The following is a 23589-nucleotide window of genomic DNA, read 5'->3' on the forward strand; positions in this document are numbered from 1 at the left end:
GCCTCGGCCAGTCTGGAGCGACGAGAATGGCGCGACGGCAGTCGGACCTGATCTTGCGTAACACACTGGGCAGCATCGCCAGAGGAGGAAACACATAAGGCAGTCGAAACTGCGACCAATCCTGAACCAACGCGTCCGCCGCCAGAGCTCTGTGATCCTGAGACCGTGCCATGAATGACGGGACTTTGTTGTTGTGCCGTGACGCCATGAGATCGACGTCCGGCGTTCCCCAGCGGCGACAGATCTCTCGAAACACTTCTGGGTGCAGAGACCATTCCCCCGCATGCATGCCCTGACGACTGAGAAAATCTGCTTCCCAGTTTTCTACGCCCGGGATGTGAACTGCGGAGATGGTGGAGGCTGTGGCTTCCACCCACTGCAGAATCCGCCGGACTTCCTGGAAGGCTTGATGACTGCGAGTGCCGCCTTGGTGGTTGATGTATGCGACGGCAGTGGCGTTGTCCGACTGGATACGGATCTGCCTGCCCTCCAGCCACTGATGGAAAGCCAATAGGGCTAGATACACTGCCCTTATCTCCAGAACATTGATCTGAAGGGAAGACTCTATCGGAGTCCAGGTTCCCTGAGCCCTGTGGTGGAGAAAAACCGCTCCCCACCCTGACAGGCTCGCGTCCGTGGTGACCACAGCCCAGGTTGGGGGTAGGAAGGATTTTCCCTGCGATAGAGAATTGGGAAGGAGCCACCACTGAAGTGACGTCTTGGTTGCAAGGGAAAGAGAGACGTTCCTGTCGAGGGAAGCCGACCTCCTGTCCCATTTGCGGAGAATGTCCCATTGGAGTGGCCGCAGATGGAATTGCGCGAACGGCACTGCCTCCATTGCTGCCACCATCTTCCCCAGGAAGTGCATGAGGCGCCTTAAGGGGTGTGACTGACCCCGAAGAAGTGATTGCACCCCTGCCTGCAGAGAAAGTTGTTTGTCCCGCGGCAGCTTGACTACCGCTGACTGTGTATGAAACTCCTTCCCGAGGTAAGTCAGTGATTGGGTCGGTGTCAACTTGGATTTCGGGAAGTTGATGATCCACCCGAACTGCTGGAGAGTCGCCAGAGCGACGGTAAGGCTGTGTTGACACGCCACCCGAGAAGGGGCCCTGACTAGGAGATCGTCTAAGTAGGGATTCACCTAGTGGCCCTGAGAGTGTAGGACCGCCACAACGGATGCCATGACTTTGGTGAAAACCCGTGGGGCTGTCGCCAAGCCGAAAGGCAATGCCACGAACTGAAGGTGTTCGTCCCCGATGGCGAAACGCAAGAAGCGTTGATGTTCGGGTGCGATCGGCACGTGGAGATAAGCATCCTTGATGTCGATCGATGCTAGGAAGTCTCCTTGTGACATCGAGGCGATGACCGAGCGGAGAGATTCCATCCGAAACCGTCTGGTTCTCACATGTCTGTTGAGTAGCTTGAGGTCCAGAACGGGACGGAATGATCCGTCCTTTTTTGGCACCACGAACAAGTTGGAGTAAAAGCCGCGACCACGTTCCTGAAGGGGAACGGGGATCACAACTCCTTCTGTCTTCAGAGCGTCCACTGCCTGAAAAAGTGCGTCGGCCTGAGCGGGGGACGGAGAGGTTCTGAAGAAACGAGCCGCAGGACGAGAGCTGAACTCTATCCTGTAACCGTGAGACAGAATGTCTCTCACCCATCGGTCTTGAACATGTGGCCACCAGGCGTCTCCAAAGCGGGAGAGCCTGCCACCGACCGAGGATGCGGCTAGGGGATGCCGAGAGTCAGGAGGAGGCCGCCTTGGAGGCAGTGGAGTTCCTCTGGCCTTTCTCCTGGACGAAGAGGATTGGGGCTTGGCGGAGGGACGAAAGGACCGAAACCTCGATTGTATTTTCCGTTGCTGAGGTCTCTTAGGTTTGGACTGGGGTAAGGAGGAGTCATTTCCCTTGGATTCCTTAATAATCTCATCCAACCGTTCGCCAAACAAGCGGTCGCCAGAAAACGGCAAACCGGTTAAGAACCTCTTGGAGGCCGAGACTGCCTTCCATTCGCGCAGCCACATGGCCCTGCGGACTGCCACAGAGTTAGCGGATGCTACCGCTGTACGGCTAGCAGAGTCTAGGACTGCGTTCATGGCGTAGGAAGAAAAAGCTGACGCTTGAGAAGTCAAAGACGCAACTTGCGGAGCAGAATTGCGTGTGACAGCATTAATCTCAGCCAGACAAGCTGAGATAGCTTGGAGTGCCCACACGGCTGCAAAGGCCGGGGCAAAAGACGCGCCTGTGGCCTCATAGATGGACTTCACCAGGAGCTCTATCTGCCTGTCAGTGGCATCCTTTAGCGATGAGCCATCTGCAACCGATACCACGGATCTAGCCGCCAATCTAGAGACTGGAGGATCCACCTTGGGACATTGAGCCCAACCCTTAACGACTTCAGAGGGGAAGGGGTAACGCGTGTCAGTGAGGCGCTTAGTAAAGCGCTTGTCCGGAACCGCTCTGGGCTTCTGGACAGCGTCTCTGAAGTTAGAGTGATCGAAAAACGCACTACGTGTACGTTTGGGGAACCTAAACTGGTGTTTCTCCTGCTGAGACGCCGACTCCTCTACAGTAGGAGTCGGGGGAGGAAGATCCAACACCTGGTTGATGGACGAGATAAGATCATTCACTAAGGCGTCCCCTTCAGGTGTATCAAGGTTAAGGGCGACGTCAGGGTCAGAGCCCTGAGCTGCGACGTCCGCCTCGTCCTCCAGAGAGTCCTCAAGCTGGGAACCCGAGCAGCGTGAAGAAGTCGGGGAAGATTCCCAGCGAGCCCGCTTAGCCTGTCTAGGACTGTGGTCCGGGCAGGAGTCCTCCACGTGAGACCTAGGGCCCAACCTGGGAGCGCGCTGCGGCGCGGACCGAGAGGGGCCTGGAGGCGACGATCCAACAGGGGCCGGGGCCTGTGTAAGGACCGGTCTGGACTGCAAAGCTTCTAGCAGCTTGGCAGACCATTTGTCCATAGACTGAGCCATGGATTGTGAAAGTGACTCAGAGAGTTTCTCAGCAAAAGAGGCGAACTCTGTCTCTGCCGCCTGGACAGGGGGAGTAGGGGGGTCTACATGAGCCGAGGGGCCCACTAGTGACCGAGGCTCCGGCTGAGCAAGCGAAACAGGGGTCGAGCATTGCTCACAGTGAGGATAGGTGGAACCCGCAGGTAACATAGCCCCACAAGAGGTACAGGCCGCAAAAAAACCCTGTGCCTTAGCAGCTTTGCTCCTTGTGGACGACATGCTGTTGTCTCCTGGGAGAATGATCACTGAGGGTATATGGGCAAAAAAGGGTATACAGCCCGACCAAACAGAAAAAGAGAATTTTGTTACTTACCGTAAATTATTTTTCTTATAGTTCCGACATGGGAGACCCAGACCATGGGTGTATAGCTTCTGCCTCCGGAGGACACACAAAGTACTACACTCAAACGTGTAGCTCCTCCCTCCTAGCATATACACCCCCTGGTAGCCAGTCCTAGCCAGTTTAGTGCAAAAGCTGAAGGAGGACATCCACCCACAAGTAGAGACAGAGCAAAACCCGGAACAACCGGAACCTCTGTCTACAACAACAGCCGGTGATAACACACGGAACAAGAAACCTGCCAACAGGCAACAGGGAGGGTGCTGGGTCTCCCATGTCGGAACTATAAGAAAAAGAATTTACGGTAAGTAACAAAATTCTCTTTTTCTTCATCGTTCCTTATGGGAGACCCAGACCATGGGACGTTCTAAAGCAGTCCATGGGTGGGAATAAATAGAAAAACTGAGAAGTAGGCGAAACCTAACTTCACAAATGGGCGACAGCCGCCTAAAGGATGCGTCTGCCCAAGCTCGCATCTGCCGAAGCAAGAGCATGCACTTGGTAGTGCTTCGAAAAGGTATGCAGACTAGTCCAAGTGGCAGTCTGACAGACCTGCTGAGCCGTAGCCTGGGCCTGAAAGCCTAAGAGGCACCGACAGCCCTGGTCAAGTGTGCCTTGATCCCCGGCGGGAGAGGCACTTGAGTACCCTGGTAGGTATCGGAAATGGCCGACCTAAACCAACGAGCCAGGGTCGGCTTAAAAACCGAAAGGCCCTTACGCTGACCAGCAGTCAGCACAAAAAAGAGGTGCACCGCCTAAGAACAGCGGTGCGAGCACATAGATCCGGAGCGCCCGCACCAGATCCAGAGTATGCAACGCCCTTTCAAAGCGATGAACAGGAGCCGGACAAAAGGAAGGCAGGGAAAATGCCCCGGATAAGGTGGAACAGCAACCACCTTAGGGAGAAAGTCCGGAGTCGGACGGAGAACCACCTTGTCTTGATGAAGGGAGGACTCCGAAGAGAGTGCAGCCAAAACAGAGACTCTCTTGAGGGAAGTTATGGCCACTAGAAAGACCACCTTCTGTGAAAGACTAAACTAAGAAACCTCCCTAAGAGGTTCAAAGGGGGGTTTCCGGAAGCCGTGAGGACCGAATCAAGGTCCCAGGGCTCCAAGGGCCGCCGGTAAGGCGGAATGATGTGAGATACGCCCTGCATGAAGGAGCGCACCTGGGCCAGCCGGGCGATACGCCGCTGGCACAACACTGATAGAGCCGAGACCTGTCCCTTAAGGGAATTCAGGGATAGTCCTAGCTGCAGACCGGACTGTAGAAAGGACAGGAGGGTCGGCAAGGCCAAAGGATACTTCCGAGCTCGAGTCAGAGAGGAGATGACTTCAGGAGGGATACCAGAAGTCGTCAAGATCCATGACTCAAACGCCACGCCGTCAATCTGAGAGCCGCAGGTTCTGGCGGAAGAACGGACCTCGTGAGAGAAGGTCTGGACAGTCCGGGAGATGCTATGGCACCTCTACGGACAGACGGAGCAGGTCAGGGTACCAAACTTGCCTGGGTCAGTCTGGAGTAATGAGAATGACCCGACGGCCCTCCTTTCTGATCTTGCGCAGGACTCTGGGCAAGAACTAGAGGGTGAAACACGTTAGACAGACGAAGCTGGGACCAAACTTGAACCAGTGCGTCTGCCGCAAAAACCTGAGGATCGTGGAGCCACGGTTTGACGGCTGAGACAATCAGCCTCCCAGTTTTCCACGTCTGGGATGGGGGCTGTGGATATGGTGGACTAGAAGTCCTCCGTCCACTGAAGAATGCGATGAACCTCCAACATTGCCAGGCGGCTGAGTGTCCCGCCGTGGAGGTTGATGTAGGCAAACGCTGTAGCGTTGTCTGACTGGACTCGAATGTGCCTGGCCGCCAACAGATGGTGAAAGGCTTAGAGAGCTAGAAACACAGCTCTGATTTCCAGCACATTGATCCAGAGGGCTGATTCGGACAGAGTCCAAGTGCCCTGCGCTCCATGGTGGAGATATACTGCTCCCCAGCCGGATAGACTAGCATCTTGGTGAGGATCACCCGGGACGGAGCCAGAAAGGAGCGTCCCTGAGACAGAGGGGACGAAGCCACCACTGAAACGAGCCCCGTGGAAGGAGGAAGTCCGCTTGTTCCAACAGCGGAAAATATCCAGCCGCAGAGGACGCAGATGGAACTGGACAAAGGAATCGCTTCCATTGACACCACCATCTGATCCAGCACCTGTATTAGGTGCCTGATGGAACGACGTCGACCGCCAGCGGAGGGACTGCTGTTTGACTAAGGGCAGCTTCACAAGTGCCGACAGAGTCCCGAATTGCATCCCTGAGTATGTGAACTTCTGGGTCGAAGTCAGAGTGGACTTGGACAGAATGACAAACCACCCGAATTGGTTAGAATGGCGAGAGTGAGCGAGGCACTCCGCTAACAGTCTGCACTGGACGAAGCCCAGACCAGAAGGCTGTCCAGGACAAAAGGATCACTGCCAACCCCTAGAGGTGCAGGACCGCAATCACAGCTGCCCCGACCTTGAGAATACTCGAGGGGCCGTGGCTAACCCCAAGGGAAGAGCCACGAATTGGACCATTCTGATTGCAAAACGTAGCCAACGCTGGTGTGAAACTGCGATTGGCACATGCAGATAGGCATCTCTGATGTAGATGGAGGCTAGGGAATCTCCTTGGGTCATTGATTGATCGCAGAGACTCTATACGAAACTGCCGCACCTGAACATGCTTGAGAAGCTTGAGATCCAGGTCGGAAGGCACCGCCCTCCTCGGGTACTAGGAATAGATTTAAGCAGAAATCTCAGAACCGTTCCCAGTCAGGAACCGGTACAATCACTCCAGTGGCCTGCAAGAATGCCACAGCCTGTGAGAAGGCGGCGGCCTTGGAGCAGGGGAGTTGACAGAAAAAATCTGCTTGGCGGGCTGGATAGAGTTCTATCCTGTAGCCGTGGGAGATGGTATCTCGCACCCACTGATCGGAGACGTGTTAAAACCATACGTCGCCAAAGTGGGAGAGCCTGCCACCGACCAAGGACGTTGCTGGCGTGGCTAGATAGCCAGGAGGAGGCTGACTTAGTGGCAGCATCTCCTGCGGTCTTCTCGTGCGCCATTTGGGTTTACGATCCTTGGCTGAGTCAGTGGACGAGGCCGAGGGCTTAGAGAACGATCAGATGGAGGAACAAAAAGAACGAAACCTCGACTGATTCCTGCCCTGGACAGGTTTCCTGGTTTAGGTTTGTGGCATGGAAGAAACTCTTCCCGCCAAGAGCTTCCTTAATAATTTCATCCAGTTGTTCCCGAATAGTCTGGTACCAGCACAAGGGAGCCCAGCAAGGAACTTCTTTAGAAGCATCCGCCTTCCGCTTCCGAAGCCACCGGAGCCTGCGGATAGCGAGGAAATTAGCCGAGGCCACCGCAGTGCGGTGAGAGTCTCCAGCATGGCGGACATGGCATAGGATGAAAAGACTGAAGTCTGGAAGTTAAGGCAACCATTTCAGGCAAAGGGTCCCTGTGAGGGAATGCATCTCCTCAAGAGAAAGCAGAGATGGCTTTGAAAGCCGCACTGCTGCAAAAGCTGGGGAGAACGAGGCCCCTGCCGCCTCCATACAGATTTGGCCAGAAGGACAACCTGGCGGACAGCAAAACCGTAAGTGAGGAGCCATCAGCCACTGATACAACGTCCGGGCTGAGAGTCTAAACACCAGAGGGACCACCTTTGGTGAATGAGCCCACTCCTTGACCACCTCTGGTGGAAGGGGAAAACTGTCATCAGAACCACGCTTTGGGAAGCGTTTGCCAGAGAAGACCCTGGGCTTGGTCACAGTGGCCTGAAAACTGGAGCGGTTAAGGAACACACCCCTTGTTCTCTTAGGCAAGGTAAACTGGTGCCTTTTTGCCAGAGAGGGTTGCTCCTCTGATACTGGCGGATTGAGGTCCAGTACAGAATTAATGTACAGTGGGAACCTTAGAGAGGTGCCGTCAGCCACTGATACAACTATCAGGGCTGAAATACTAGACACCGGAGGGACCAACCTTGGTGAATAAGCCCTCAGGACAGGCTCTGGGCTTGTCACAGTGGGCTGAAAACTGGAGTGGTTAAGGAACACACTCCTTGTTCTCTTTAGGTATACTGATGCCTTTCTGCCAGAGGGGGATACTCCCCTGATACAGGCGGATTGAGGTCCAGTACAAATATAATGGACGCAATCAAATCATTAGCATCTGCATCACCTTCGGACCGATCAATGGTACAGTAAGTAGCGTCTGAGCCCCCAGTAAAGACATCCTCCTCGTCCAGCGAATCAGCTCGTGAATCAGAGCTGCGGGACGGGGAAGGACAGGGGACCCTGCGTCTCCATTTTAGGAGGACGGGGTCTGAGATGAAGAGTCCTCTGAGAGCTTTGCTGAGCGAAGCCGAAGCGCCCTAAGAAGGGGGCTAATGCATGCTCAGCACCACCGGAGCAGCTGGAGGGGCCACTGACGAGCCTCCAGGCTGAGGGACCACTGTGTTTATGTGCTCAGTACAGGCAGTACGAGTCTACATGCAGTGCGTACTAAGAACAGCCTTGCAGCCTTGCTCTGATGTGAGACATGCTGCAGAAGTGGGGGCTCTGTGAGGGAATGCATCTACAGAATGACCCCCAGCAGAGTATATAAACAGAGAATATAAGCAGCTGCACAACTGGAGGTTGTGGCTTGCCAGACCGTTTAACATACATTTCTGTGCCCCCAGTCCCCCAGCCCAGGCCCCCATTTGTCACAATGTGGTATCTCTGTGCCTATACAGACATTGAGAACGCTGAGAAAATGGCGACCGGAGCGAGGAGAGGGGGCGGGGCCTACTCTGAGAGCGGGCAAATGAGGTATACAGGGAGGGAATCTGTCCTCAGTGAGGAGTGTCCGCTCCCTGTGCTGAACAGCCGCTGGGCGGAGCCACACTGTCCCTCTGCATGACTGACATGCAGAGGGAGTGAAACCGAAACTAGGCCTCAGGCGAAGCCGGGGCCTAGATTTAAACATGCGGCCAGCGTGCAGGCACCATCGGCGCGGTTCTCCAGTGAAAACTGCAGAACCGGCCGGAAATGTTACCACAGTTACATAACACACTCCCCCCAAAAAATAAAGTACAAGGGGCCCCTGGAACGACCACTTTCTGTGGTAAAAACGTCTCAATACTTAGCTTTTGAGACGCAGGTGCCAGGTCCCTGGGGGGGGGTTAAACGCTCCGTCCGGCAGGATCCTGAACAGGGCTGCGGATGGAGACCGGTCTCCTGCAAAGCAGTGAGAACCGAGATGGCTCCCACTTCAAGCCAGAGCCCGAGGGATGGTAAAGGAGCGCGGCATGTGAAGGCTCCAGCCTTGTAAAATCAACCTTAACAGCACCGCCGACACAGTGGGGTGAGAAGGGACATGCCGGGAGTCCAGATTGGACCCGCTTTTCTTCCAAATCTTTGAAATCCAAAAAATCAAAAATCAGAGAATGCATGTGTGTGTGTGACCTCCTGAACACAAAGCATTGAAACTGGCTAGGACTGGCTACCAGGGGGTGTATATGCTAGGAGGGAGGAGCTACACGTTTGAGTGTAGTACTTTGTGTGTCCTCCGGAGGCAGAAGCTATACACTCATGGTCTGGGTCTCCCATAAGGAACGATGAAGAAATATATATATAAATACGTATCTATTCCGGCACCCTAGGGGGACCAGCACCGGGTGACCGGTGTGGCTTACCGACCGCTAACAAGCGGAGTGTGTGTGTCCTCCAGATTCCCTGCCTTAGGTCCCCCGGAGCTGCAGAGCTCTTCACTGAGAATCCTCCACCGGCAGAATGCCAAAAAAAATGGCTGCCGGAGCTCTCAGGGGACGAGTGGAGCCGTGGGCGGCGCCAGGAAAGTGCTGGAATCTGGGGTCCCCACAGTTATCAGTGAGGGGGGAGGAAACATGCAGGATGCTCCAGCCCTCACATCCGACGTCAGGTCGGCAGTCCCGCCCTTACTCCTGACAGGCAGGCCCGGGGGCGGGATTTTTGTGACTAGGCCGCGATGAAGCCGGGGACTAAATTTGAGACCGCGCCCGACAAGCAGGCACGGTCGGCGCGGAAGTCCGCCTGCCTTCTCAATTCAGCAGCTGCCGCAGCGTCCGGGAAGAAGGTGCGCTCCCTGCACAGTCCCCAATGGGGACACAGAGTACCTTTGAGATGCAGGGCCCGGTCCCTGAGTTTGAATAGACTCCGGTCCGGCAGATTCCCACAGGGGCTGCGGAGGGAGCACGGTCCCATAAATGGATGACCGCTCAGGATCCCACTTCTCCCAGAGCCGCTAAGGGATGGTGAAGGAGACGGCATGAGGCTCCGGCCTTTGTACCCGCAATGGGTACCTCAACCTTAACAACACCGCCGACGTAGTGGGGTGAGAAGGGAACATGCCGGGGGCCCCGTGGGGGCCCTCTTTTCTTCCAACCGACATAACTAATATGAGAATGCATGAGTGGATGTGTGCCTCCTTCCACACAAAGCATAAAACTGAGGAGCCCGTGATCCACGGGAGGGTGTATAGGCAGAGGGGAGGGGTTACACTTTTTAAAGTGTAATACTTTGTGTGGCCTCCGGAGGCAGAAGCTATACACCCAATTGTCTGGGTCTCCCAATGGAGCGACAAAGAAAGACAGAGTGGATAAGGCAATGGGTATGTGACCTGCAGGGAATGACCGCAGCGAATCTCAAGGTTTACTAATATTGGAATTTTGAAATTAATTACTTATCAGGCGGCTTTCACACTTCCATTTTGTTTTTTTTTTTTGCATCAGTTGTAATCCGTCGCCTTGAGAAAATATGGTATCCTGCAAAATATTTTGCAGGATTCAGTTTTCTCCCCATAGACTTATATTATGGATGGATTGAGACTGATGGCCCTGCGTTGCATCCGCTGCATGATGGATCATGCGTTTAGTGGCTGACCATCAGGCGGAAGCAACGCAGAATGTAACGTTTTTCTCTGTGCGTCGCACTCTCTCTCATGGAATGGCTTCACATAGGTTTTCACCACCAAATGACAATTCACACATAAAAAAAAAGGGAATTTTGTTTACTTACCGTAAATTCCTTTTCTTCTAGCTCCTATTGGGAGACCCAGACAATTGGGTGTATAGCTTCTGCCTCTGGAGGCCACACAAAGTATTACACTTTAAAAAGTGTAACCCCTCCCCTCTGCCTATACACCCTCCCGTGGATCACGGGCTCCTCAGTTTTGGTGCAAAAGCAGGAAGGAGAAAACTTATAAATTGGTCTAAGGTAAATTCAATCCGAAGGATGTTCGGAGAACTGAAGACCATGAACCAAAAGAACAATTCAACATGAACAACATGTGTACACAAAAAAACAACCAGCCCGAAGGGAACAGGGGCGGGTGCTGGGTCTCCCAATAGGAGCTAGAAGAAAAGGAATTTACGGTAAGTAAACAAAATTCCCTTTTTCTTTGTCGCTCCATTGGGAGACCCAGACAATTGGGACGTCCAAGAGCAGTCCCTGGGTGGGTAAAAGAATACCTCGATAAAAAGAGCCGAAAACGGCCCCCTCTTACAGGTGGGCAACCGCCGCCTGAAGGACTCGCCTACCTAGACTGGCGTCTGCCGAAGCATAGGTATGCACTTGATAGTGTTTCGTGAAAGTGTGTAGACTAGACCACGTAGCTGCCTGACACACCTGCTGAGCCGTAGCCCGGTGCCGCAATGCCCAGGACGCACCCACGGCTCTGGTAGAATGGGCTTTCAGCCCTGAAGGGAGCGGAAGCCCGGAAGAACGGTAGGCCTCGAGAATCGGTTCCTTGATCCACCGAGCCAAAGATGAAAAGGGAATACCACCTTAGGGAGAAATTCCGGGACAGGACGCAGAACCACCTTATCCTGGTGAAAAACCAGGAAGGGGGCTTTGCATGACAGCGCTGCGAGCTCAGGCACTCTCCGAAGTGATGTGACTGCCACTAGGAAGGCCACCTTCTGCGAAAGACGTGAGAGACATCCCGCAGCGGCTCGAAAGGTGGTTTTTGAAGAGCCGTCAGAACCCTGTTAAGATCCCAGGGTTCCAGCGGACGTTTGTAAGGTGGGACCATGTGGCAAACCCCCTGCAGGAACGTACGGACCTGCGGAAGCCTGGCTAGACGCTTTTGAAAAAACACGGAGAGCGCCGATACTTGGCCCTTGAGAGAGCCGAGGGACAAACCCTTGTCCATTCCAGATTGAAGGAATGAAAGAAAAGTGGGTAAGGCAAACGGCCATGGAGGAAAACCGTTATTAGCGCACCAGGATAGGAAGATTTGCCAAGACCTGTAATAGATCTTGGCGGACGTTGGCTTCCTGGCCTGTCTCATGGTGGCAATGACATCCTGAGATAACCCTGAAAAAGCTAGGAGCCAGGACTCAATGGCCACACAGTCAGGTTGAGGGCCACAGAATTCAGATGGAAAAACGGGCCTTGTGACAGCAAGTCTGGGCGGTCTGGAAGTGCCCACGGTTGACCCACCGTGAGATGCCACAGATCCGGATACCACGACCGCCTCGGCCAGTCTGGAGCGACGAGAATGGCGCGACGGCAGTCGGACCTGATCTTGCGTAGTACTCTGGGTAGCATCGCCAGAGGGGGAAACACATAAGGCAGTCGAAACTGCGACCAATCCTGGACTAACGCGTCCGCCGCCAGAGCTCTGTGATCCTGAGACCGTGCCATGAAGGCCGGGACCTTGTTGTTGTGCCGTGACGCCATGTGATGTTTTGGTTGCAAGGGAAAGAGACGTTCTTGTCGAGGGAAGCCGCACTCTTGTCCCATTTGCGGAGAATGTCCCATTGGAGTGGCCGTAGATGGAATTGCGCGAACGGGACTGCCTCTATAGCTGCCACCATCTTCCCCAGGAAGTGCATGAGGCGCCTTAAGGGGTGTGACTGACTCCGAAGAAGTGATTGCACCCCTGCCTGCAGAGAAAGCTGTTTGTCGCTCGGTAGCTTGACTAACGCTTGCTGGGTATGAAACTCCATCCCGAGGTAAGTCAGTGATTGGGTCGGTGTCAACTTGGATTTCGGGAAGTTGATGATCCACCCGAACTGCTGGAGAGTCGCCAGAGCGACGGTTAGACTTTGTTGACACGCCACCCGAGAACGGGCCCTGACTAGGAGATCGTCCAAGTAGGGGATCACCGAGTGGCCTTGAGAGTGCAGGACCGCCACGACGGATGCCATGACTTTGGTAAAAAACCCGTGGGGCTGTCGCCAGGCCGAAAGGAAATGCCACGAACTGAAGGTGTTCGTCCCCGATGGCGAAACGCAGGAAACGTTGATGTTCGGGTGTGATCGGTACATGGAGATAAGCATCCTTGATGTCGATCGATGCTAGGAAGTCTCCTTGTGACATCGAGGCGATGACCGAGCGGAGAGATTCCATCCGAAACCGTCTGGTTCTCACATGTCTGTTGAGTAGCTTGAGGTCCAGAACGGGACGGAATGACCCGTCCTTTTTTGGCACCACGAACAAGTTGGAGTAAAATCCGCGACCACGTTCCTGAAGGGGAACGGGGATCACAACTCCTATCTTTAGAGCGTCCACTGCCTGAAAAAGTGCGTCGGCCTGAGCGGGGGGCGGAGAGGTTCTGAAGAAACGAGCCGCTGGACGAGAGCTGAACTCTATCCTGTAACCATGAGACAGAATGTCTCTCACCCATCGGTCTTGAACATGTGGCCACCAGGCGTCTCCAAAGCGGGAGAGCCTGCCACCGACCGAGGATGCGGCTAGGGGAGGCTGAGAGTCATGAGGAGGCCGTCTTGGAGGCAGTGCCTCCTGCGGCCTTTTGGGGGCGTGACTTGGACCGCCACGCATAGGAGATCCTCTGGCCTTTCTCCGGCCTGTTGGACGAAGAGGATTGGGGCTTGGCGGAGGGACGAAAGGACCGAAACCTCGATTGCATTTTTCTCTGCTGAGGTCTCTTAAGTTTGGACTGGGGTAAGGAGGAGTCCTTTCCCTTGGATTCCTTAATAATCTCATCCAATCGTTCGCCAAACAAACGGTCGCCAGAAAAGGGCAAATCGGTTAAGAACCTCTTGGAAGCCGAGTCTTCTTTCCATTCGCGCAGCCACATGGCCCTGCGGACTGCCACGGAGTTAGCAGAGGCTACCGCCGTACAACTAGTGGAGTCCAGGACGGCGTTCATGGCGTAGGACGAAAAGGCTGACGCCTGAGAGGTCAAAGACGAAACATGCGGAGCAGAATTCCGTGTGACAGCATTAATCTCAGTCAGACAAGCCGAGATTGCTTGTAGAGCCCACACGGCTGCAAAGGCCGGGGCGAAAGACGCGCCCGTGGCCTCATAGATGGACTTCACCAAGAGCTCTATCTGTCTGTCAGTGGCATCCTTCAGGGATGAGCCATCTGCAACAGACACAACGGACCTAGCAGCCAATCTGGAGATTGGAGGATCCACCTTGGGACAGTGAGCCCAACCCTTAACGACTTCAGATGGAAAGGGTAACGCGTGTCAGTGTGCCTTTTAGCAAAGCGCTTGTCCGGGACCGCCCTGGGCTTCTGGACAGCATCCCTGAAGTTAGAGTGATCAAAAAACGTATTTCGCGTACGCTTGGGGAACCGAAACTGGTGTTTCTCCTGCTGAGACGCCGACTCCTCTACAGGAGGAGGCGGGGGTGAGAGATCCAACACCTGGTTGATGGACGAGATAAGATCATTTACTAAGGCGTCCCCCTCAGGTGTATCAAGGTTAAGGGCGAAGTCAGGGTCAGAGCCCTGAGCTCCCACGTCCGCCTCGTCTTCCAGAGAGTCCTCAAGCTGGGATCCCGAGCAGCGTGAGGAAGTCGGGGAAGAGTCCCAGCGAGACCGCTTAGCCGGTCTGGGACTGCGGTCCGGGCAGGAGTCCTCCGCCTGAGACCTAGGGGCCAACCTGGGAGCGCGCTGCGGCGCGGACCGAGAGGGGCCTGGAGGAGACAAGCTAACAGGGGCCGGGGCCTGTGAAGGGCCCGGTCTGGACTGCAATGCCTCAAGGAGCTTAGATGACCATTTGTCCATAGACTGTGCAATGGATTGAGAAAGTGACTGAGAGAGTTTCTCAGCAAAAGAGGCCAACACGGTGGCTCTGTCCCTGCAGCCTGCTCAGGAGGAGCAGGGGGGTCTACATGAGCCGAGGGGCCCACCAGTGCCCGAGGCTCCGGCTGAGCAAGCGAGGCAGGAGTCGAGCATTGATCACAGTGAGGGTAGGTGGAATCCGTAGGCAACATAGCCCCACAAGAGGTACAGGCCGCGAAAAAAACCTGTGCCTTAGTAGCTTTGCTCCTTGTGGACGACATGCTGTTGTCTCATAGGAGAGTGACCACTGAGGGTATATGGGAAAAGGGTATACAGCCTGACCGAACAGATATATATGTGTATCTATTCCGGCACCCTAGGGGTACCAGCACCGGGTGACCGATGTGGCTTACCGACCGCTAACGAGCGGAGTGTGTCCTCCAGATTCCCTGCCGTGGATCCCCCGGAGCTGCAGAGCTGTTCACTGAGAAGCATCCACCGGCAGAATGCCAGAAAATGGCCGCCGGAGCTCTCAGGGGAGGAGTGGGGCCGAGGGCGGCGCCAGCAAAGAGCGGGAATCTGGGGTCCCCACAGTGGTCAGTGAGGGGGGGAGGAAGACATGCAGGATGCTCCAGCCCTCACATCCGACGTCATGTCGGTAATCCCGCCCTTATCCCTGACAGGCAGGCCCGGGGGTGGGATTTTCGCGACTAGGCCGCGGTGAAGCCGGGGACTAAATTTGAGGCCGCGCCCGACAAGCAGGCACGGTCGGCGCGGAAGTCCACCGGCCTCCTCAATTTCACAACTACCGCGGCTTCCGGGAAGAAGGTGCGCTCCCTGCACAGTCCCCTATGGGGACACAGAGTACCTTTAAGTTGCAGGGCCCGGTCCCTGAGGTTGAAGAGGCTCCGGTCTGGCAGGTTCCACCAGGGGCTGCGGATGGAGCACGGTCCCAGCAAATGGATGACCGCTCAGGATCCCACTTCTCCCAGAGCCGCATAAGGGATGGTGAAGGAGACGGCATGTGGCTCCAGCCTCCGTACCCGCAATGGGTACCTCAACCTTAACAACACCGCCGACATAGTGGGGTGAGAAGGGAACATGCCGGGGGCCCCATCGGGGTCCTCTTTTCTTCCAACCGACATAACTAAGTATGAGAATGCATGAGTGGATGTGTGCCTCCTTCCACACAAAGCATAAAACTGAGGAGCCCGTGGTCCACGGGAGGGTGTATAGGCAGAGGGGAGGGGTTACACTTTATAAAGTGTAATACTTTGTGTGGCCTCCAGAGGCAGAAGCTATACACCCAATTGTCTGGGTCTCCCAATGGAGCGACAAAGAAAAAACATATGATGGATCCATTTTATTAACGGATCTGTTGCATCACTTTTACAGCAGAGTGTAACACATCCGTCCCATCAGGCACAAAACGGATTGTGACTGATGCAAAAAAACGGAAGTGTGACAGTGGCCTAAGACTGAAGTCCCGTGTATGGGGGTCTTAACATCGGCATTTTGTGTCCTTATCGTTAAAGGGAACCAGTTAGTGCGATTTTAGACCCAAAACGAAGGTCTCTATGTAAAGCACAGGTCTGTAATATTGATTATGTCTGCACCTTTCTATTAGAAGTCGGTGCCTCTGTTTTCTAGAAATCCATGGGCAAATGTTTCTGCAAATGAGCCCAGAAGTGCAGGAGACTTGGCTGAAATCTAGAGCAGACGCCGATGCATCTGCAGAAAAGACCTGATGACGTTGCGAGAGACGGACGATCGGTCAGCGCCAGGAAAGACAGTGCCTGAGCCAGGAAGGGTGGTGCCTGAGCCAGGAAGAACGGTGCCTGAGCCAGGAAGAACGGTGCCTGAGCCAGGAAGAACGGTGCCTGAGCCAGGAAGAACGGTGCCTGAGCCAGGAAGAACGGTGCCTGAGCCAGGAAGAACGGTGCCTGAGCCAGGAAAGACGGTGCCTGAGCCAGGAAGAACGGTGCCTGAGCCAGGAAAGACGGTGCCTGAGCCAGGAAAGTGCCTGCGCCAAGAAGGGTGGTGCCTGCGCCAAGAAAGGTGGTGCCTGCGCCAAGAAAGGTGGTGCCTGCGCCAAGAAGGGTGGTGCCTGCGCCAAGAAGGGTGGTGCCTGCGCAGGATTCTCGGTCGGGGAGGAGGGTCACAGAAAAGACTGACCTATCAGTCACTGGCAGCAGGCTGGCTGATCGGCGGGGGGCACCAAATATCGGCCTCCACAGAGCAGATATTTATGTCCTATTCTAAGGGAAGGTGCCAGGCGGCCCCAGAGGTTGCTTATTGAGCTTAGAGTCGTAGGGGTCTTCTCATCAGCTCCTACAATCCGCAGTGAGGCTCCCACCGACAGCACAGGCTGCCCCCGACAATACAGAGTGACAGTGTAAGGTGCCATGTTGTTTATCAAATCAGGGGACATAATGTCCATGCTAGCCAATCACAGGCCTGCTTACATATGTCCACAGCAGTTTAGAAAATGAAAGCTGATTGCTTATTGGTTGATATAATTTAGACCATCTACATGCCAGGGAGCAGCACGTAACTGCAGCCTGCACCGTAATCCCAATGCACACACCTGCCTCCTCCTCTACGTTCTCCTCCGCTTCACGTTTAAGCCTCTTCTCCACGCTCATTCTGCTTCACCGCCACCGTTGCGTTTCGAGCCTCGACTCTGTTAGACGACCCGCCCCCTTTCCACAGAGATCACTGATTAGTTGATGCAGAATCAGAACGAGGTTTGACACGCAGATATGTTCTCAGCTCTCATTGGTTCGATGTGTGTAACTTTTCATCAAGTCACCAATCAGCTTTGAGTTCGGCTGCATCTGCCAGCCAATTAGCTAGAAGGGGGGATTAAACTGCACAGAAAGGGAATTTGGAGGCCGCGGAGCGGCGAGTGGAGGGGGCATGGAAGAAGAGATGGAGGCGCGCGGGAGAGCCGGGCGGCTGAACATGAATCATGGGTTCGTTCATCATATCCGGCGGAACCAGAAAGCACGGTGAGGAGGCTCGGTGTCATTGTGCTTTCGTTATTGTCAGCAGGGCATGCTGGGAGTTGTAGTTTTCTCGCTACACATCATATATATCTCGGTGAGGCGCGGTGCTTTGCGGTTTTCACACTGTGCTGCATTCAGCGCCCGTCTGCCGGGATTGTGCTCTGCTCTGATTGTGAAATAGAAAAATGTCATTCTTGGTGCAAACATAAAGGAAAGAGAAAAAATACCAAGGTGGTTTCATCTAGTGTCACCGACGCCTTCCTGTAAGGACGCGACTGATGGCTGGGAGCAGGAGGGACACAGGAGACTCCGTGCGGGCTGGGTATAGAGGGAGCCCCCCCCTCCTTCTGCGTGGGCTGGGTATAGAGGGAGCCCCCCCCCCTTCTGTGCAGGCTGGGTATAGAGGGAGCCCCCCCCCCCTTCTGCACGGGCTGGGTATAGAGGGAGCCCCCCCCCCCCTTCTGCACGGGCTGGGTATAGAGGGAGCCCCCCCCCCCTTCTGCGCAGGCTGGGTATAGAGGGAGCCCCCCCCCCTTCTGCGCAGGCTGGGTATAGAGGGAGCCCCCCCCCCTTCTGCGCAGGCTGGGTATAGAGGGAGCCCCCCCCCCTTCTGCACGGGCTGGGTATAGATGGAGCCCCCCCCCCTTCTGCGCGGGCTGGGTATAGAGGGAGCCCCCCCCCTTCTGCGCGGGCTGGGTATAGAGGGAGCCCCCCCCCTTCTGCGTGGGCTGGGTATAGAGGGAGCCCCCCCCCCTTCTGCGTGGGCTGGGTATAGAGGGCCCCCCCCTTCTGCGTGGGCTGGGTGTAGAGGGCCCCCCCCCATCTGCACGGGCTGGGTATAGAGGGAGCCCCCCCCCCCTTCTGCGCAGGCTGGGTATAGAGGGAGCCCCCCCCCCCTTCTGCGTGGGCTGGGTATAGAGGGAGCCCCCCCCCTTCTGCGTGGGCTGGGTATAGAGGGAGCCCCCCCCCTTCTGCGTGGGCTGGGTATAGAGGGAGCCCCCCCCCTTCTGCGTGGGCTGGGTATAGAGGGAGCCCCCCCCCTTCTGCGTGGGCTGGGTATAGAGGGAGCCCCCCCCCCCCTTCTGCGTGGGCTGGGTATAGAGGGAGCCCCCCCTCCTGTGCGGGCTCCATACTGATCCAAGCACAGGGGCAGGGAGAATACTGTGTGTGTGCCAGTCTGGGAACACCTGATCATGGAGGGTACTGCGCGTGCACACAGGATTGCAATGTCTGTGTGAATGGAGGGGCCACGAGTCCAGGCGTGACACTGTGCGGCTGGAGATGCTCCACTCTATATATACAGCCTGTAGCTCTTCAGGTTACTCTTGCTTTTCTCTCATCTAAGACCAGTGCGGCCATTGACCCCTGACCTACCGAGCACTGGGGGTCTCCTATTCCCGTGTATTTGACCCTCTGCTAATGGGAGTCCTTATATAAAGTGATGTCTGATTACTCCATACAATATTGAACGTTTTTGATAAGTGTTTTTAATTTTTACTCTTCATTAGAGATGATTATGATAAGGAGGTGAAACAAGCTAAAGAGAAGCAAAGGAAAAGGTACACCCCAGGCCCGGCCCGGCCCCGGAAACCAGACCTGCAGGTGTACCACCCCCATCCACGAGGTGAGAGCTGTATATAGAGCGCTGGGGCTTCACAAATAATAGCTATCATCTGAAATTACTTCTCATATGGTATACATAAGCGTATCACCATCAGTGGGGAGTAAGGACACTGCTGTGGGGCACTGCGAGGAGCAGAGATCAGACCCTGCACGAGTGCGCAGCCAGTGTATAGGCCCATGGAGTTACTGCCCCGCACCTCGATGTGTCCTCATACTACAATTGGTGGGGTCACAACAAGACCCGGACCCCACTGACCGGCGGTTACCCCATAATAATCAAATTCTGATTGCTGGGCCCCCTATGTTTGGTGCCAGTCACTGCAAATACTGTATTTTGCAACATGACGAACTGATAATTTCCATTAATACGCATCACCCTGTCCCTTGTCAGAGAGGCCGAGCCGCAGTGCCCATCGGGCAGATGATGACCTGAGTGACAGCGACTCCAGTACAGATCCCGAAGCGAGTGCAAATCAGCTCTTCTGCTTGGAGTTTGAGGCAGACGGAGGCGAAGTCACATCTGTTATTGTCTATGAGGTGGGTGTTTTATGGAGTATCCAGGGGGTTAATGACGGGGGGTGCAGAACCTAGGAGAACCCAAAAAGTCTTTTGGCCCATATGAGAAGAGCAGTACTAATGAAGATCCATGATAGTTGGGGGCCGGTTGGAGTTCTGTGTTGGGGCTGACGAGCTTCACGTTACACCCCTGAAATTATCCAGACTGAACACTGTGTGCTGTTTGGCATAGACTATTTATATATTATTGCCGCATGTACCCAAATGCGCCAATTTCCTAAGTATTGGGGTCAATTATCACTTCTGAAAACTGAGGCGTAACATCCCCATTTTGGAGAAGACCCTCCATTTGTTTTCTCAGCTTTTTTTTTTTTTTTTCTGTACAGCAGCCTCTGGGGTCACATGACTGTACCGGAAACTACAGAATACCCCCGTTAATGTGAGGAAAAACTGTTTTTAGTGCCTTGTAATACATTTATTTTGTGCTGAGCTGGAGAATCCTATTGTGGTAATGAATGGTGGAATTGCGTTCTTAGTTCACTACACTTGGAATATTTTTTTTTTCTTCTTCAGTACAGTATATGGTAAAGTGGACTTGTCCTACAAAATAACAACAAACCCTCGTGGCCTTATGGATGCAAAAAATAAGAGTTATGACTTTTGGAAGAAGGTAGAAGAAAAAAACCAGAGCGTAAAAATTAAATTTGGTTGCATCTTTTAAGGATCAGGACTGTCTACTCTAATTTTGCTCAAGTGTTTGGGTCACATTTATTAAAGTCCTCAATCTGTTATTGTATAACTGCTGCTTCAGGTGACATTTCACTAGAAAATATTGTGTGTGCGTGTATATATATATCTCTATACCTCTATCTCTATACCTATCTCTCTACCTCTACCTCTACCTCTTTACCTCTACCTCTTTACCTCTACCTCTACCTCTTTACCTCTACCTCTTTACCTCTACCTCTACCTCTTTACCTCTACCTCTTTACCTCTACCTCTACCTCTTTACCTCTACCTCTTTACCTCTACCTCTACCTCTTTACCTCTACCTCTTTACCTCTACCTCTCTACCTCTACCTCTCTCTCTACCTCTTTACCTCTACCTCTTTACCTCTACCTCTTTACCTCTACCTCTTTACCTCTACCTCTTTACCTCTACCTCTTTACCTCTACCTCTTTACCTCTACCTCTCTACCTCTACCTCTCTACCTCTACCTCTTTACCTCTCTCTCTCTACCTCTACCTCTCTACCTCTACCTCTCTACCTCTACCTCTCTACCTCTACCTCTTTACCTCTCTCTCTACCTCTCTACCTCTCTCTACCTCTACACCTCTCTCTACCTCTCTCTACCTCTCTCTACACCTCTCTCTCTACCTCTCTCTACACCTCTCTCTACACCTCTCTCTACACCTCTCTCTACACCTCTCTCTACACCTCTCTCTACACCTCTCTCTACACCTCTCTCTACACCTCTCTCTACCGCTCTCTCTCTACCGCTCTCTCTCTCTACCGCTCTCTCTCTCTACCGCTCTCTCTCTCTACCGCTCTCTCTACCTCTCTCTCTACCTCTCTCTCTACCTCTCTCTCTACCTATCTCTCTCTCTACCTCTCTACCTCTCTCTTATACATCTTACAGTTTTCCTACATTTAGGAATTCCGCCCTCCCCTCCATGCAGTTTCTTCGTGTGCTCTGACTCCTTATCCTTCTCGATAGACGTCCAGTTAGCAGGGGTGATTAGATCCCTCAATGAAGACAGATTGGAGCAGTTTTTGAGAGTGAATGATCATTGCAAGAATCAAGAAGTATAGGAAAATGTATGGGAACAGACGCATAATTTGACATCCTGTAAGCAGATATTTGCAAGTACACGTAGACAGTCGCAGATAGATATGCAACATCATCAGCCCCATTGATTTGATATGGAAGTGAGCAGCACAGGACAATCCATTTTAAAAGGGTTCTTCTATGGCCTCTTTCACACGGCTGTTTTTCACGGACATTGTCAAAGGTGCGTATTGTCCTCCATGTGCCGTTTTTATGGCACACGTATGTTCTCCGTGTGTTATCCGTGATAACACACGGAGAACGGGAACTTTCTACTCACCCGTCCCTGGCACTGCTGTCCGTGGTGCTGATCTTCGGTCTCCGGTCCTGCCGACTCCCCGCTGCTGCTGCTTCTGGCCGCAGTGAAGTGAATATGCAATGAGCATAATGAGCGGGGGGTCGGAAGCAAGTGACAGCAGCGGCAGAGACTGGAGGGCAGGAGAAGGGGAGTAAAGATTGTAAAAAAAAAAAAAAACCACGTGTGTTTTCTCCAGTGCGTGTCACACGGATCACATCCATGCAGGCCATGTGACACCCGTGATGCCAGAGAAAAACTGACATGTCTACGTGTGGAGCATACGCATGCTCCACACATACACACGGTCCATAGCAAAACACGCACGTGAGCTCAGACCCATTGATTTTATTGGGTCTATGTGTGCCCGTGTCTCCAGTACGTGAGGAAACGGACCAAACACGTACCGGAGACACGGACGTGTGAAGGAGGCCTAAGAAAGCAAGTTATTAGTCAGTGTTAATGTGGCCAAGGACCGCTCTTAAAGGAGACGTTCGTGCTCTGATCATGTGACTTATGAAAAGAAGCTTTCGGCAGGAGTCTGAGCTGGGATTTCCAATAATCGCTGTCGGCTTTTGCTATAAGTAGATACATACATACATACATACATACATACATACGTAGAGTTGTCTTATCTCAATACTGAGGTCTGCGTGCTGCTACATTACTGCACACAGAGGCAGAAAACCGTACATTTATACATCTTCCATCTTTCCCCCATCTGATGCAGGATGATGACGCTGATCAGATTGCCACAAAAATCTCGTTAGAGAACCAGCTGGAGGCCAGAATGACGGAGGCTCTGAAAAGACGGATCCAAGAGGAGATCGCCAAGAGGAGAGTCCATCGCTGAATCCCCCTCCATCCTAGAGGGAGCGGTTATTCCTGCGTGGACACCACCATATTCTTCAGTGTTGGCTATACTGAGGAGCCGGACCCCCTGTGTGCGCTGTCGGGCCAGTCATGAGGGGTGCCTGTGTTATGTCTCATTTATGGACCTGGGAGTAGGATCCTGGTTAAGTCTTAGGAAGTGTAAGAAAATCGGTGCAGTCGTGCCTTACATAATCCGCCGGTTTCCTGAAGAGTAATAAGCTGGTTTGTGTTGCTTTACTTAAGTATTTATTATTCTGTTCCAAAAAATTAAGTATTCTACTATTCTATGGGATCGGCATCTATTGGACATGTATGGCAGATTCTGTCAATATACAGTAAGGGACCCAGAGGTACTTGTTTTTTAAAAAAAAAAAACACTGAAAATGCACAAAAAATAAACTTTCGCATTGCTATTTACCGTTTTGGAGGCAGGATGGTGGCCGGGCCCAGCAAGACCCCAACTCCATTATGATACAGGCAGATGTTCACCGCATACAAGAGCTACTTGCAGCCCTCCCAACTAAAAATTACATGGACTCGCTCATTGCCAAGATGGAGGCTGTGCATGAAGGGAGACATAGACCTGCTTAACTCCCGCACCACCGCAGTGGAGAAATACGGTGGTCTCCCTCTCTGATAGGGTTAATACGCTGGAACAGGAACTCTCCAGATCGAAAAGGCATGAGTGCGTATGGAGACAGATGCACTCATTAATGGCTGACATAGGAATAAACCCATTTATTGCAGTGAAGACACATTTTTGTTACCTGCAGGTACAGTGTTTTGACGTTGGAATTGTACCGGCTGTTGCCATTTTAGTCCTCACAATTTGATTTCAGGTTTGGATTATATAGGAGTTTTCCCTGGCTAAAAAGAAGCTTGATGTGCCCACTCATTCCACTGTATTCCTTGTGTAAGGCCGGTGTAACACCTGCGATTGCCTCGTTTGTATCTCGCACAAGTTTCGTGATGCATGGACTCACACCCCCTCACAGGAGTGGGTCGGCAGATGCATGCAACCGACCTGCTCCTGTGAGGAGAGTGT

General features: G+C 53.5%; 2 protein-coding genes across 2 annotated transcripts in view; one reads left to right on the plus strand and one right to left on the minus strand.

Moving 5' to 3' along the window:
* USP39 (ubiquitin specific peptidase 39) overlaps positions 1-17129 on the minus strand; it is a 116439-nt gene extending 99310 nt beyond the window's left edge. The window contains exon 1 of the mRNA XM_075346301.1: positions 16988-17129. Coding sequence (XP_075202416.1) covers positions 16988-17045 — 58 coding nt within the window. The 5' untranslated portion in view covers positions 17046-17129. The remainder of the gene's footprint in view (positions 1-16987) is intronic.
* A 94-nt stretch (positions 17130-17223) lies between these two features.
* C4H2orf68 (chromosome 4 C2orf68 homolog) lies at positions 17224-22961 on the plus strand. Its single transcript, XM_075346302.1, has 4 exons — positions 17224-17411; positions 18917-19032; positions 19423-19568; positions 22402-22961. Exons 1-4 carry the CDS (start codon positions 17320-17322, stop codon positions 22522-22524), a joined length of 477 nt encoding a protein of 158 aa, XP_075202417.1. The 5' UTR covers positions 17224-17319; the 3' UTR covers positions 22525-22961.
* The last annotated feature ends 628 nt before the right edge of the window (positions 22962-23589 follow it).

This window comes from Anomaloglossus baeobatrachus, chromosome 4, assembly GCF_048569485.1.
Source record: "Anomaloglossus baeobatrachus isolate aAnoBae1 chromosome 4, aAnoBae1.hap1, whole genome shotgun sequence".
In the NCBI taxonomy this organism is placed as follows: Eukaryota; Metazoa; Chordata; class Amphibia; order Anura; family Aromobatidae; genus Anomaloglossus; species Anomaloglossus baeobatrachus.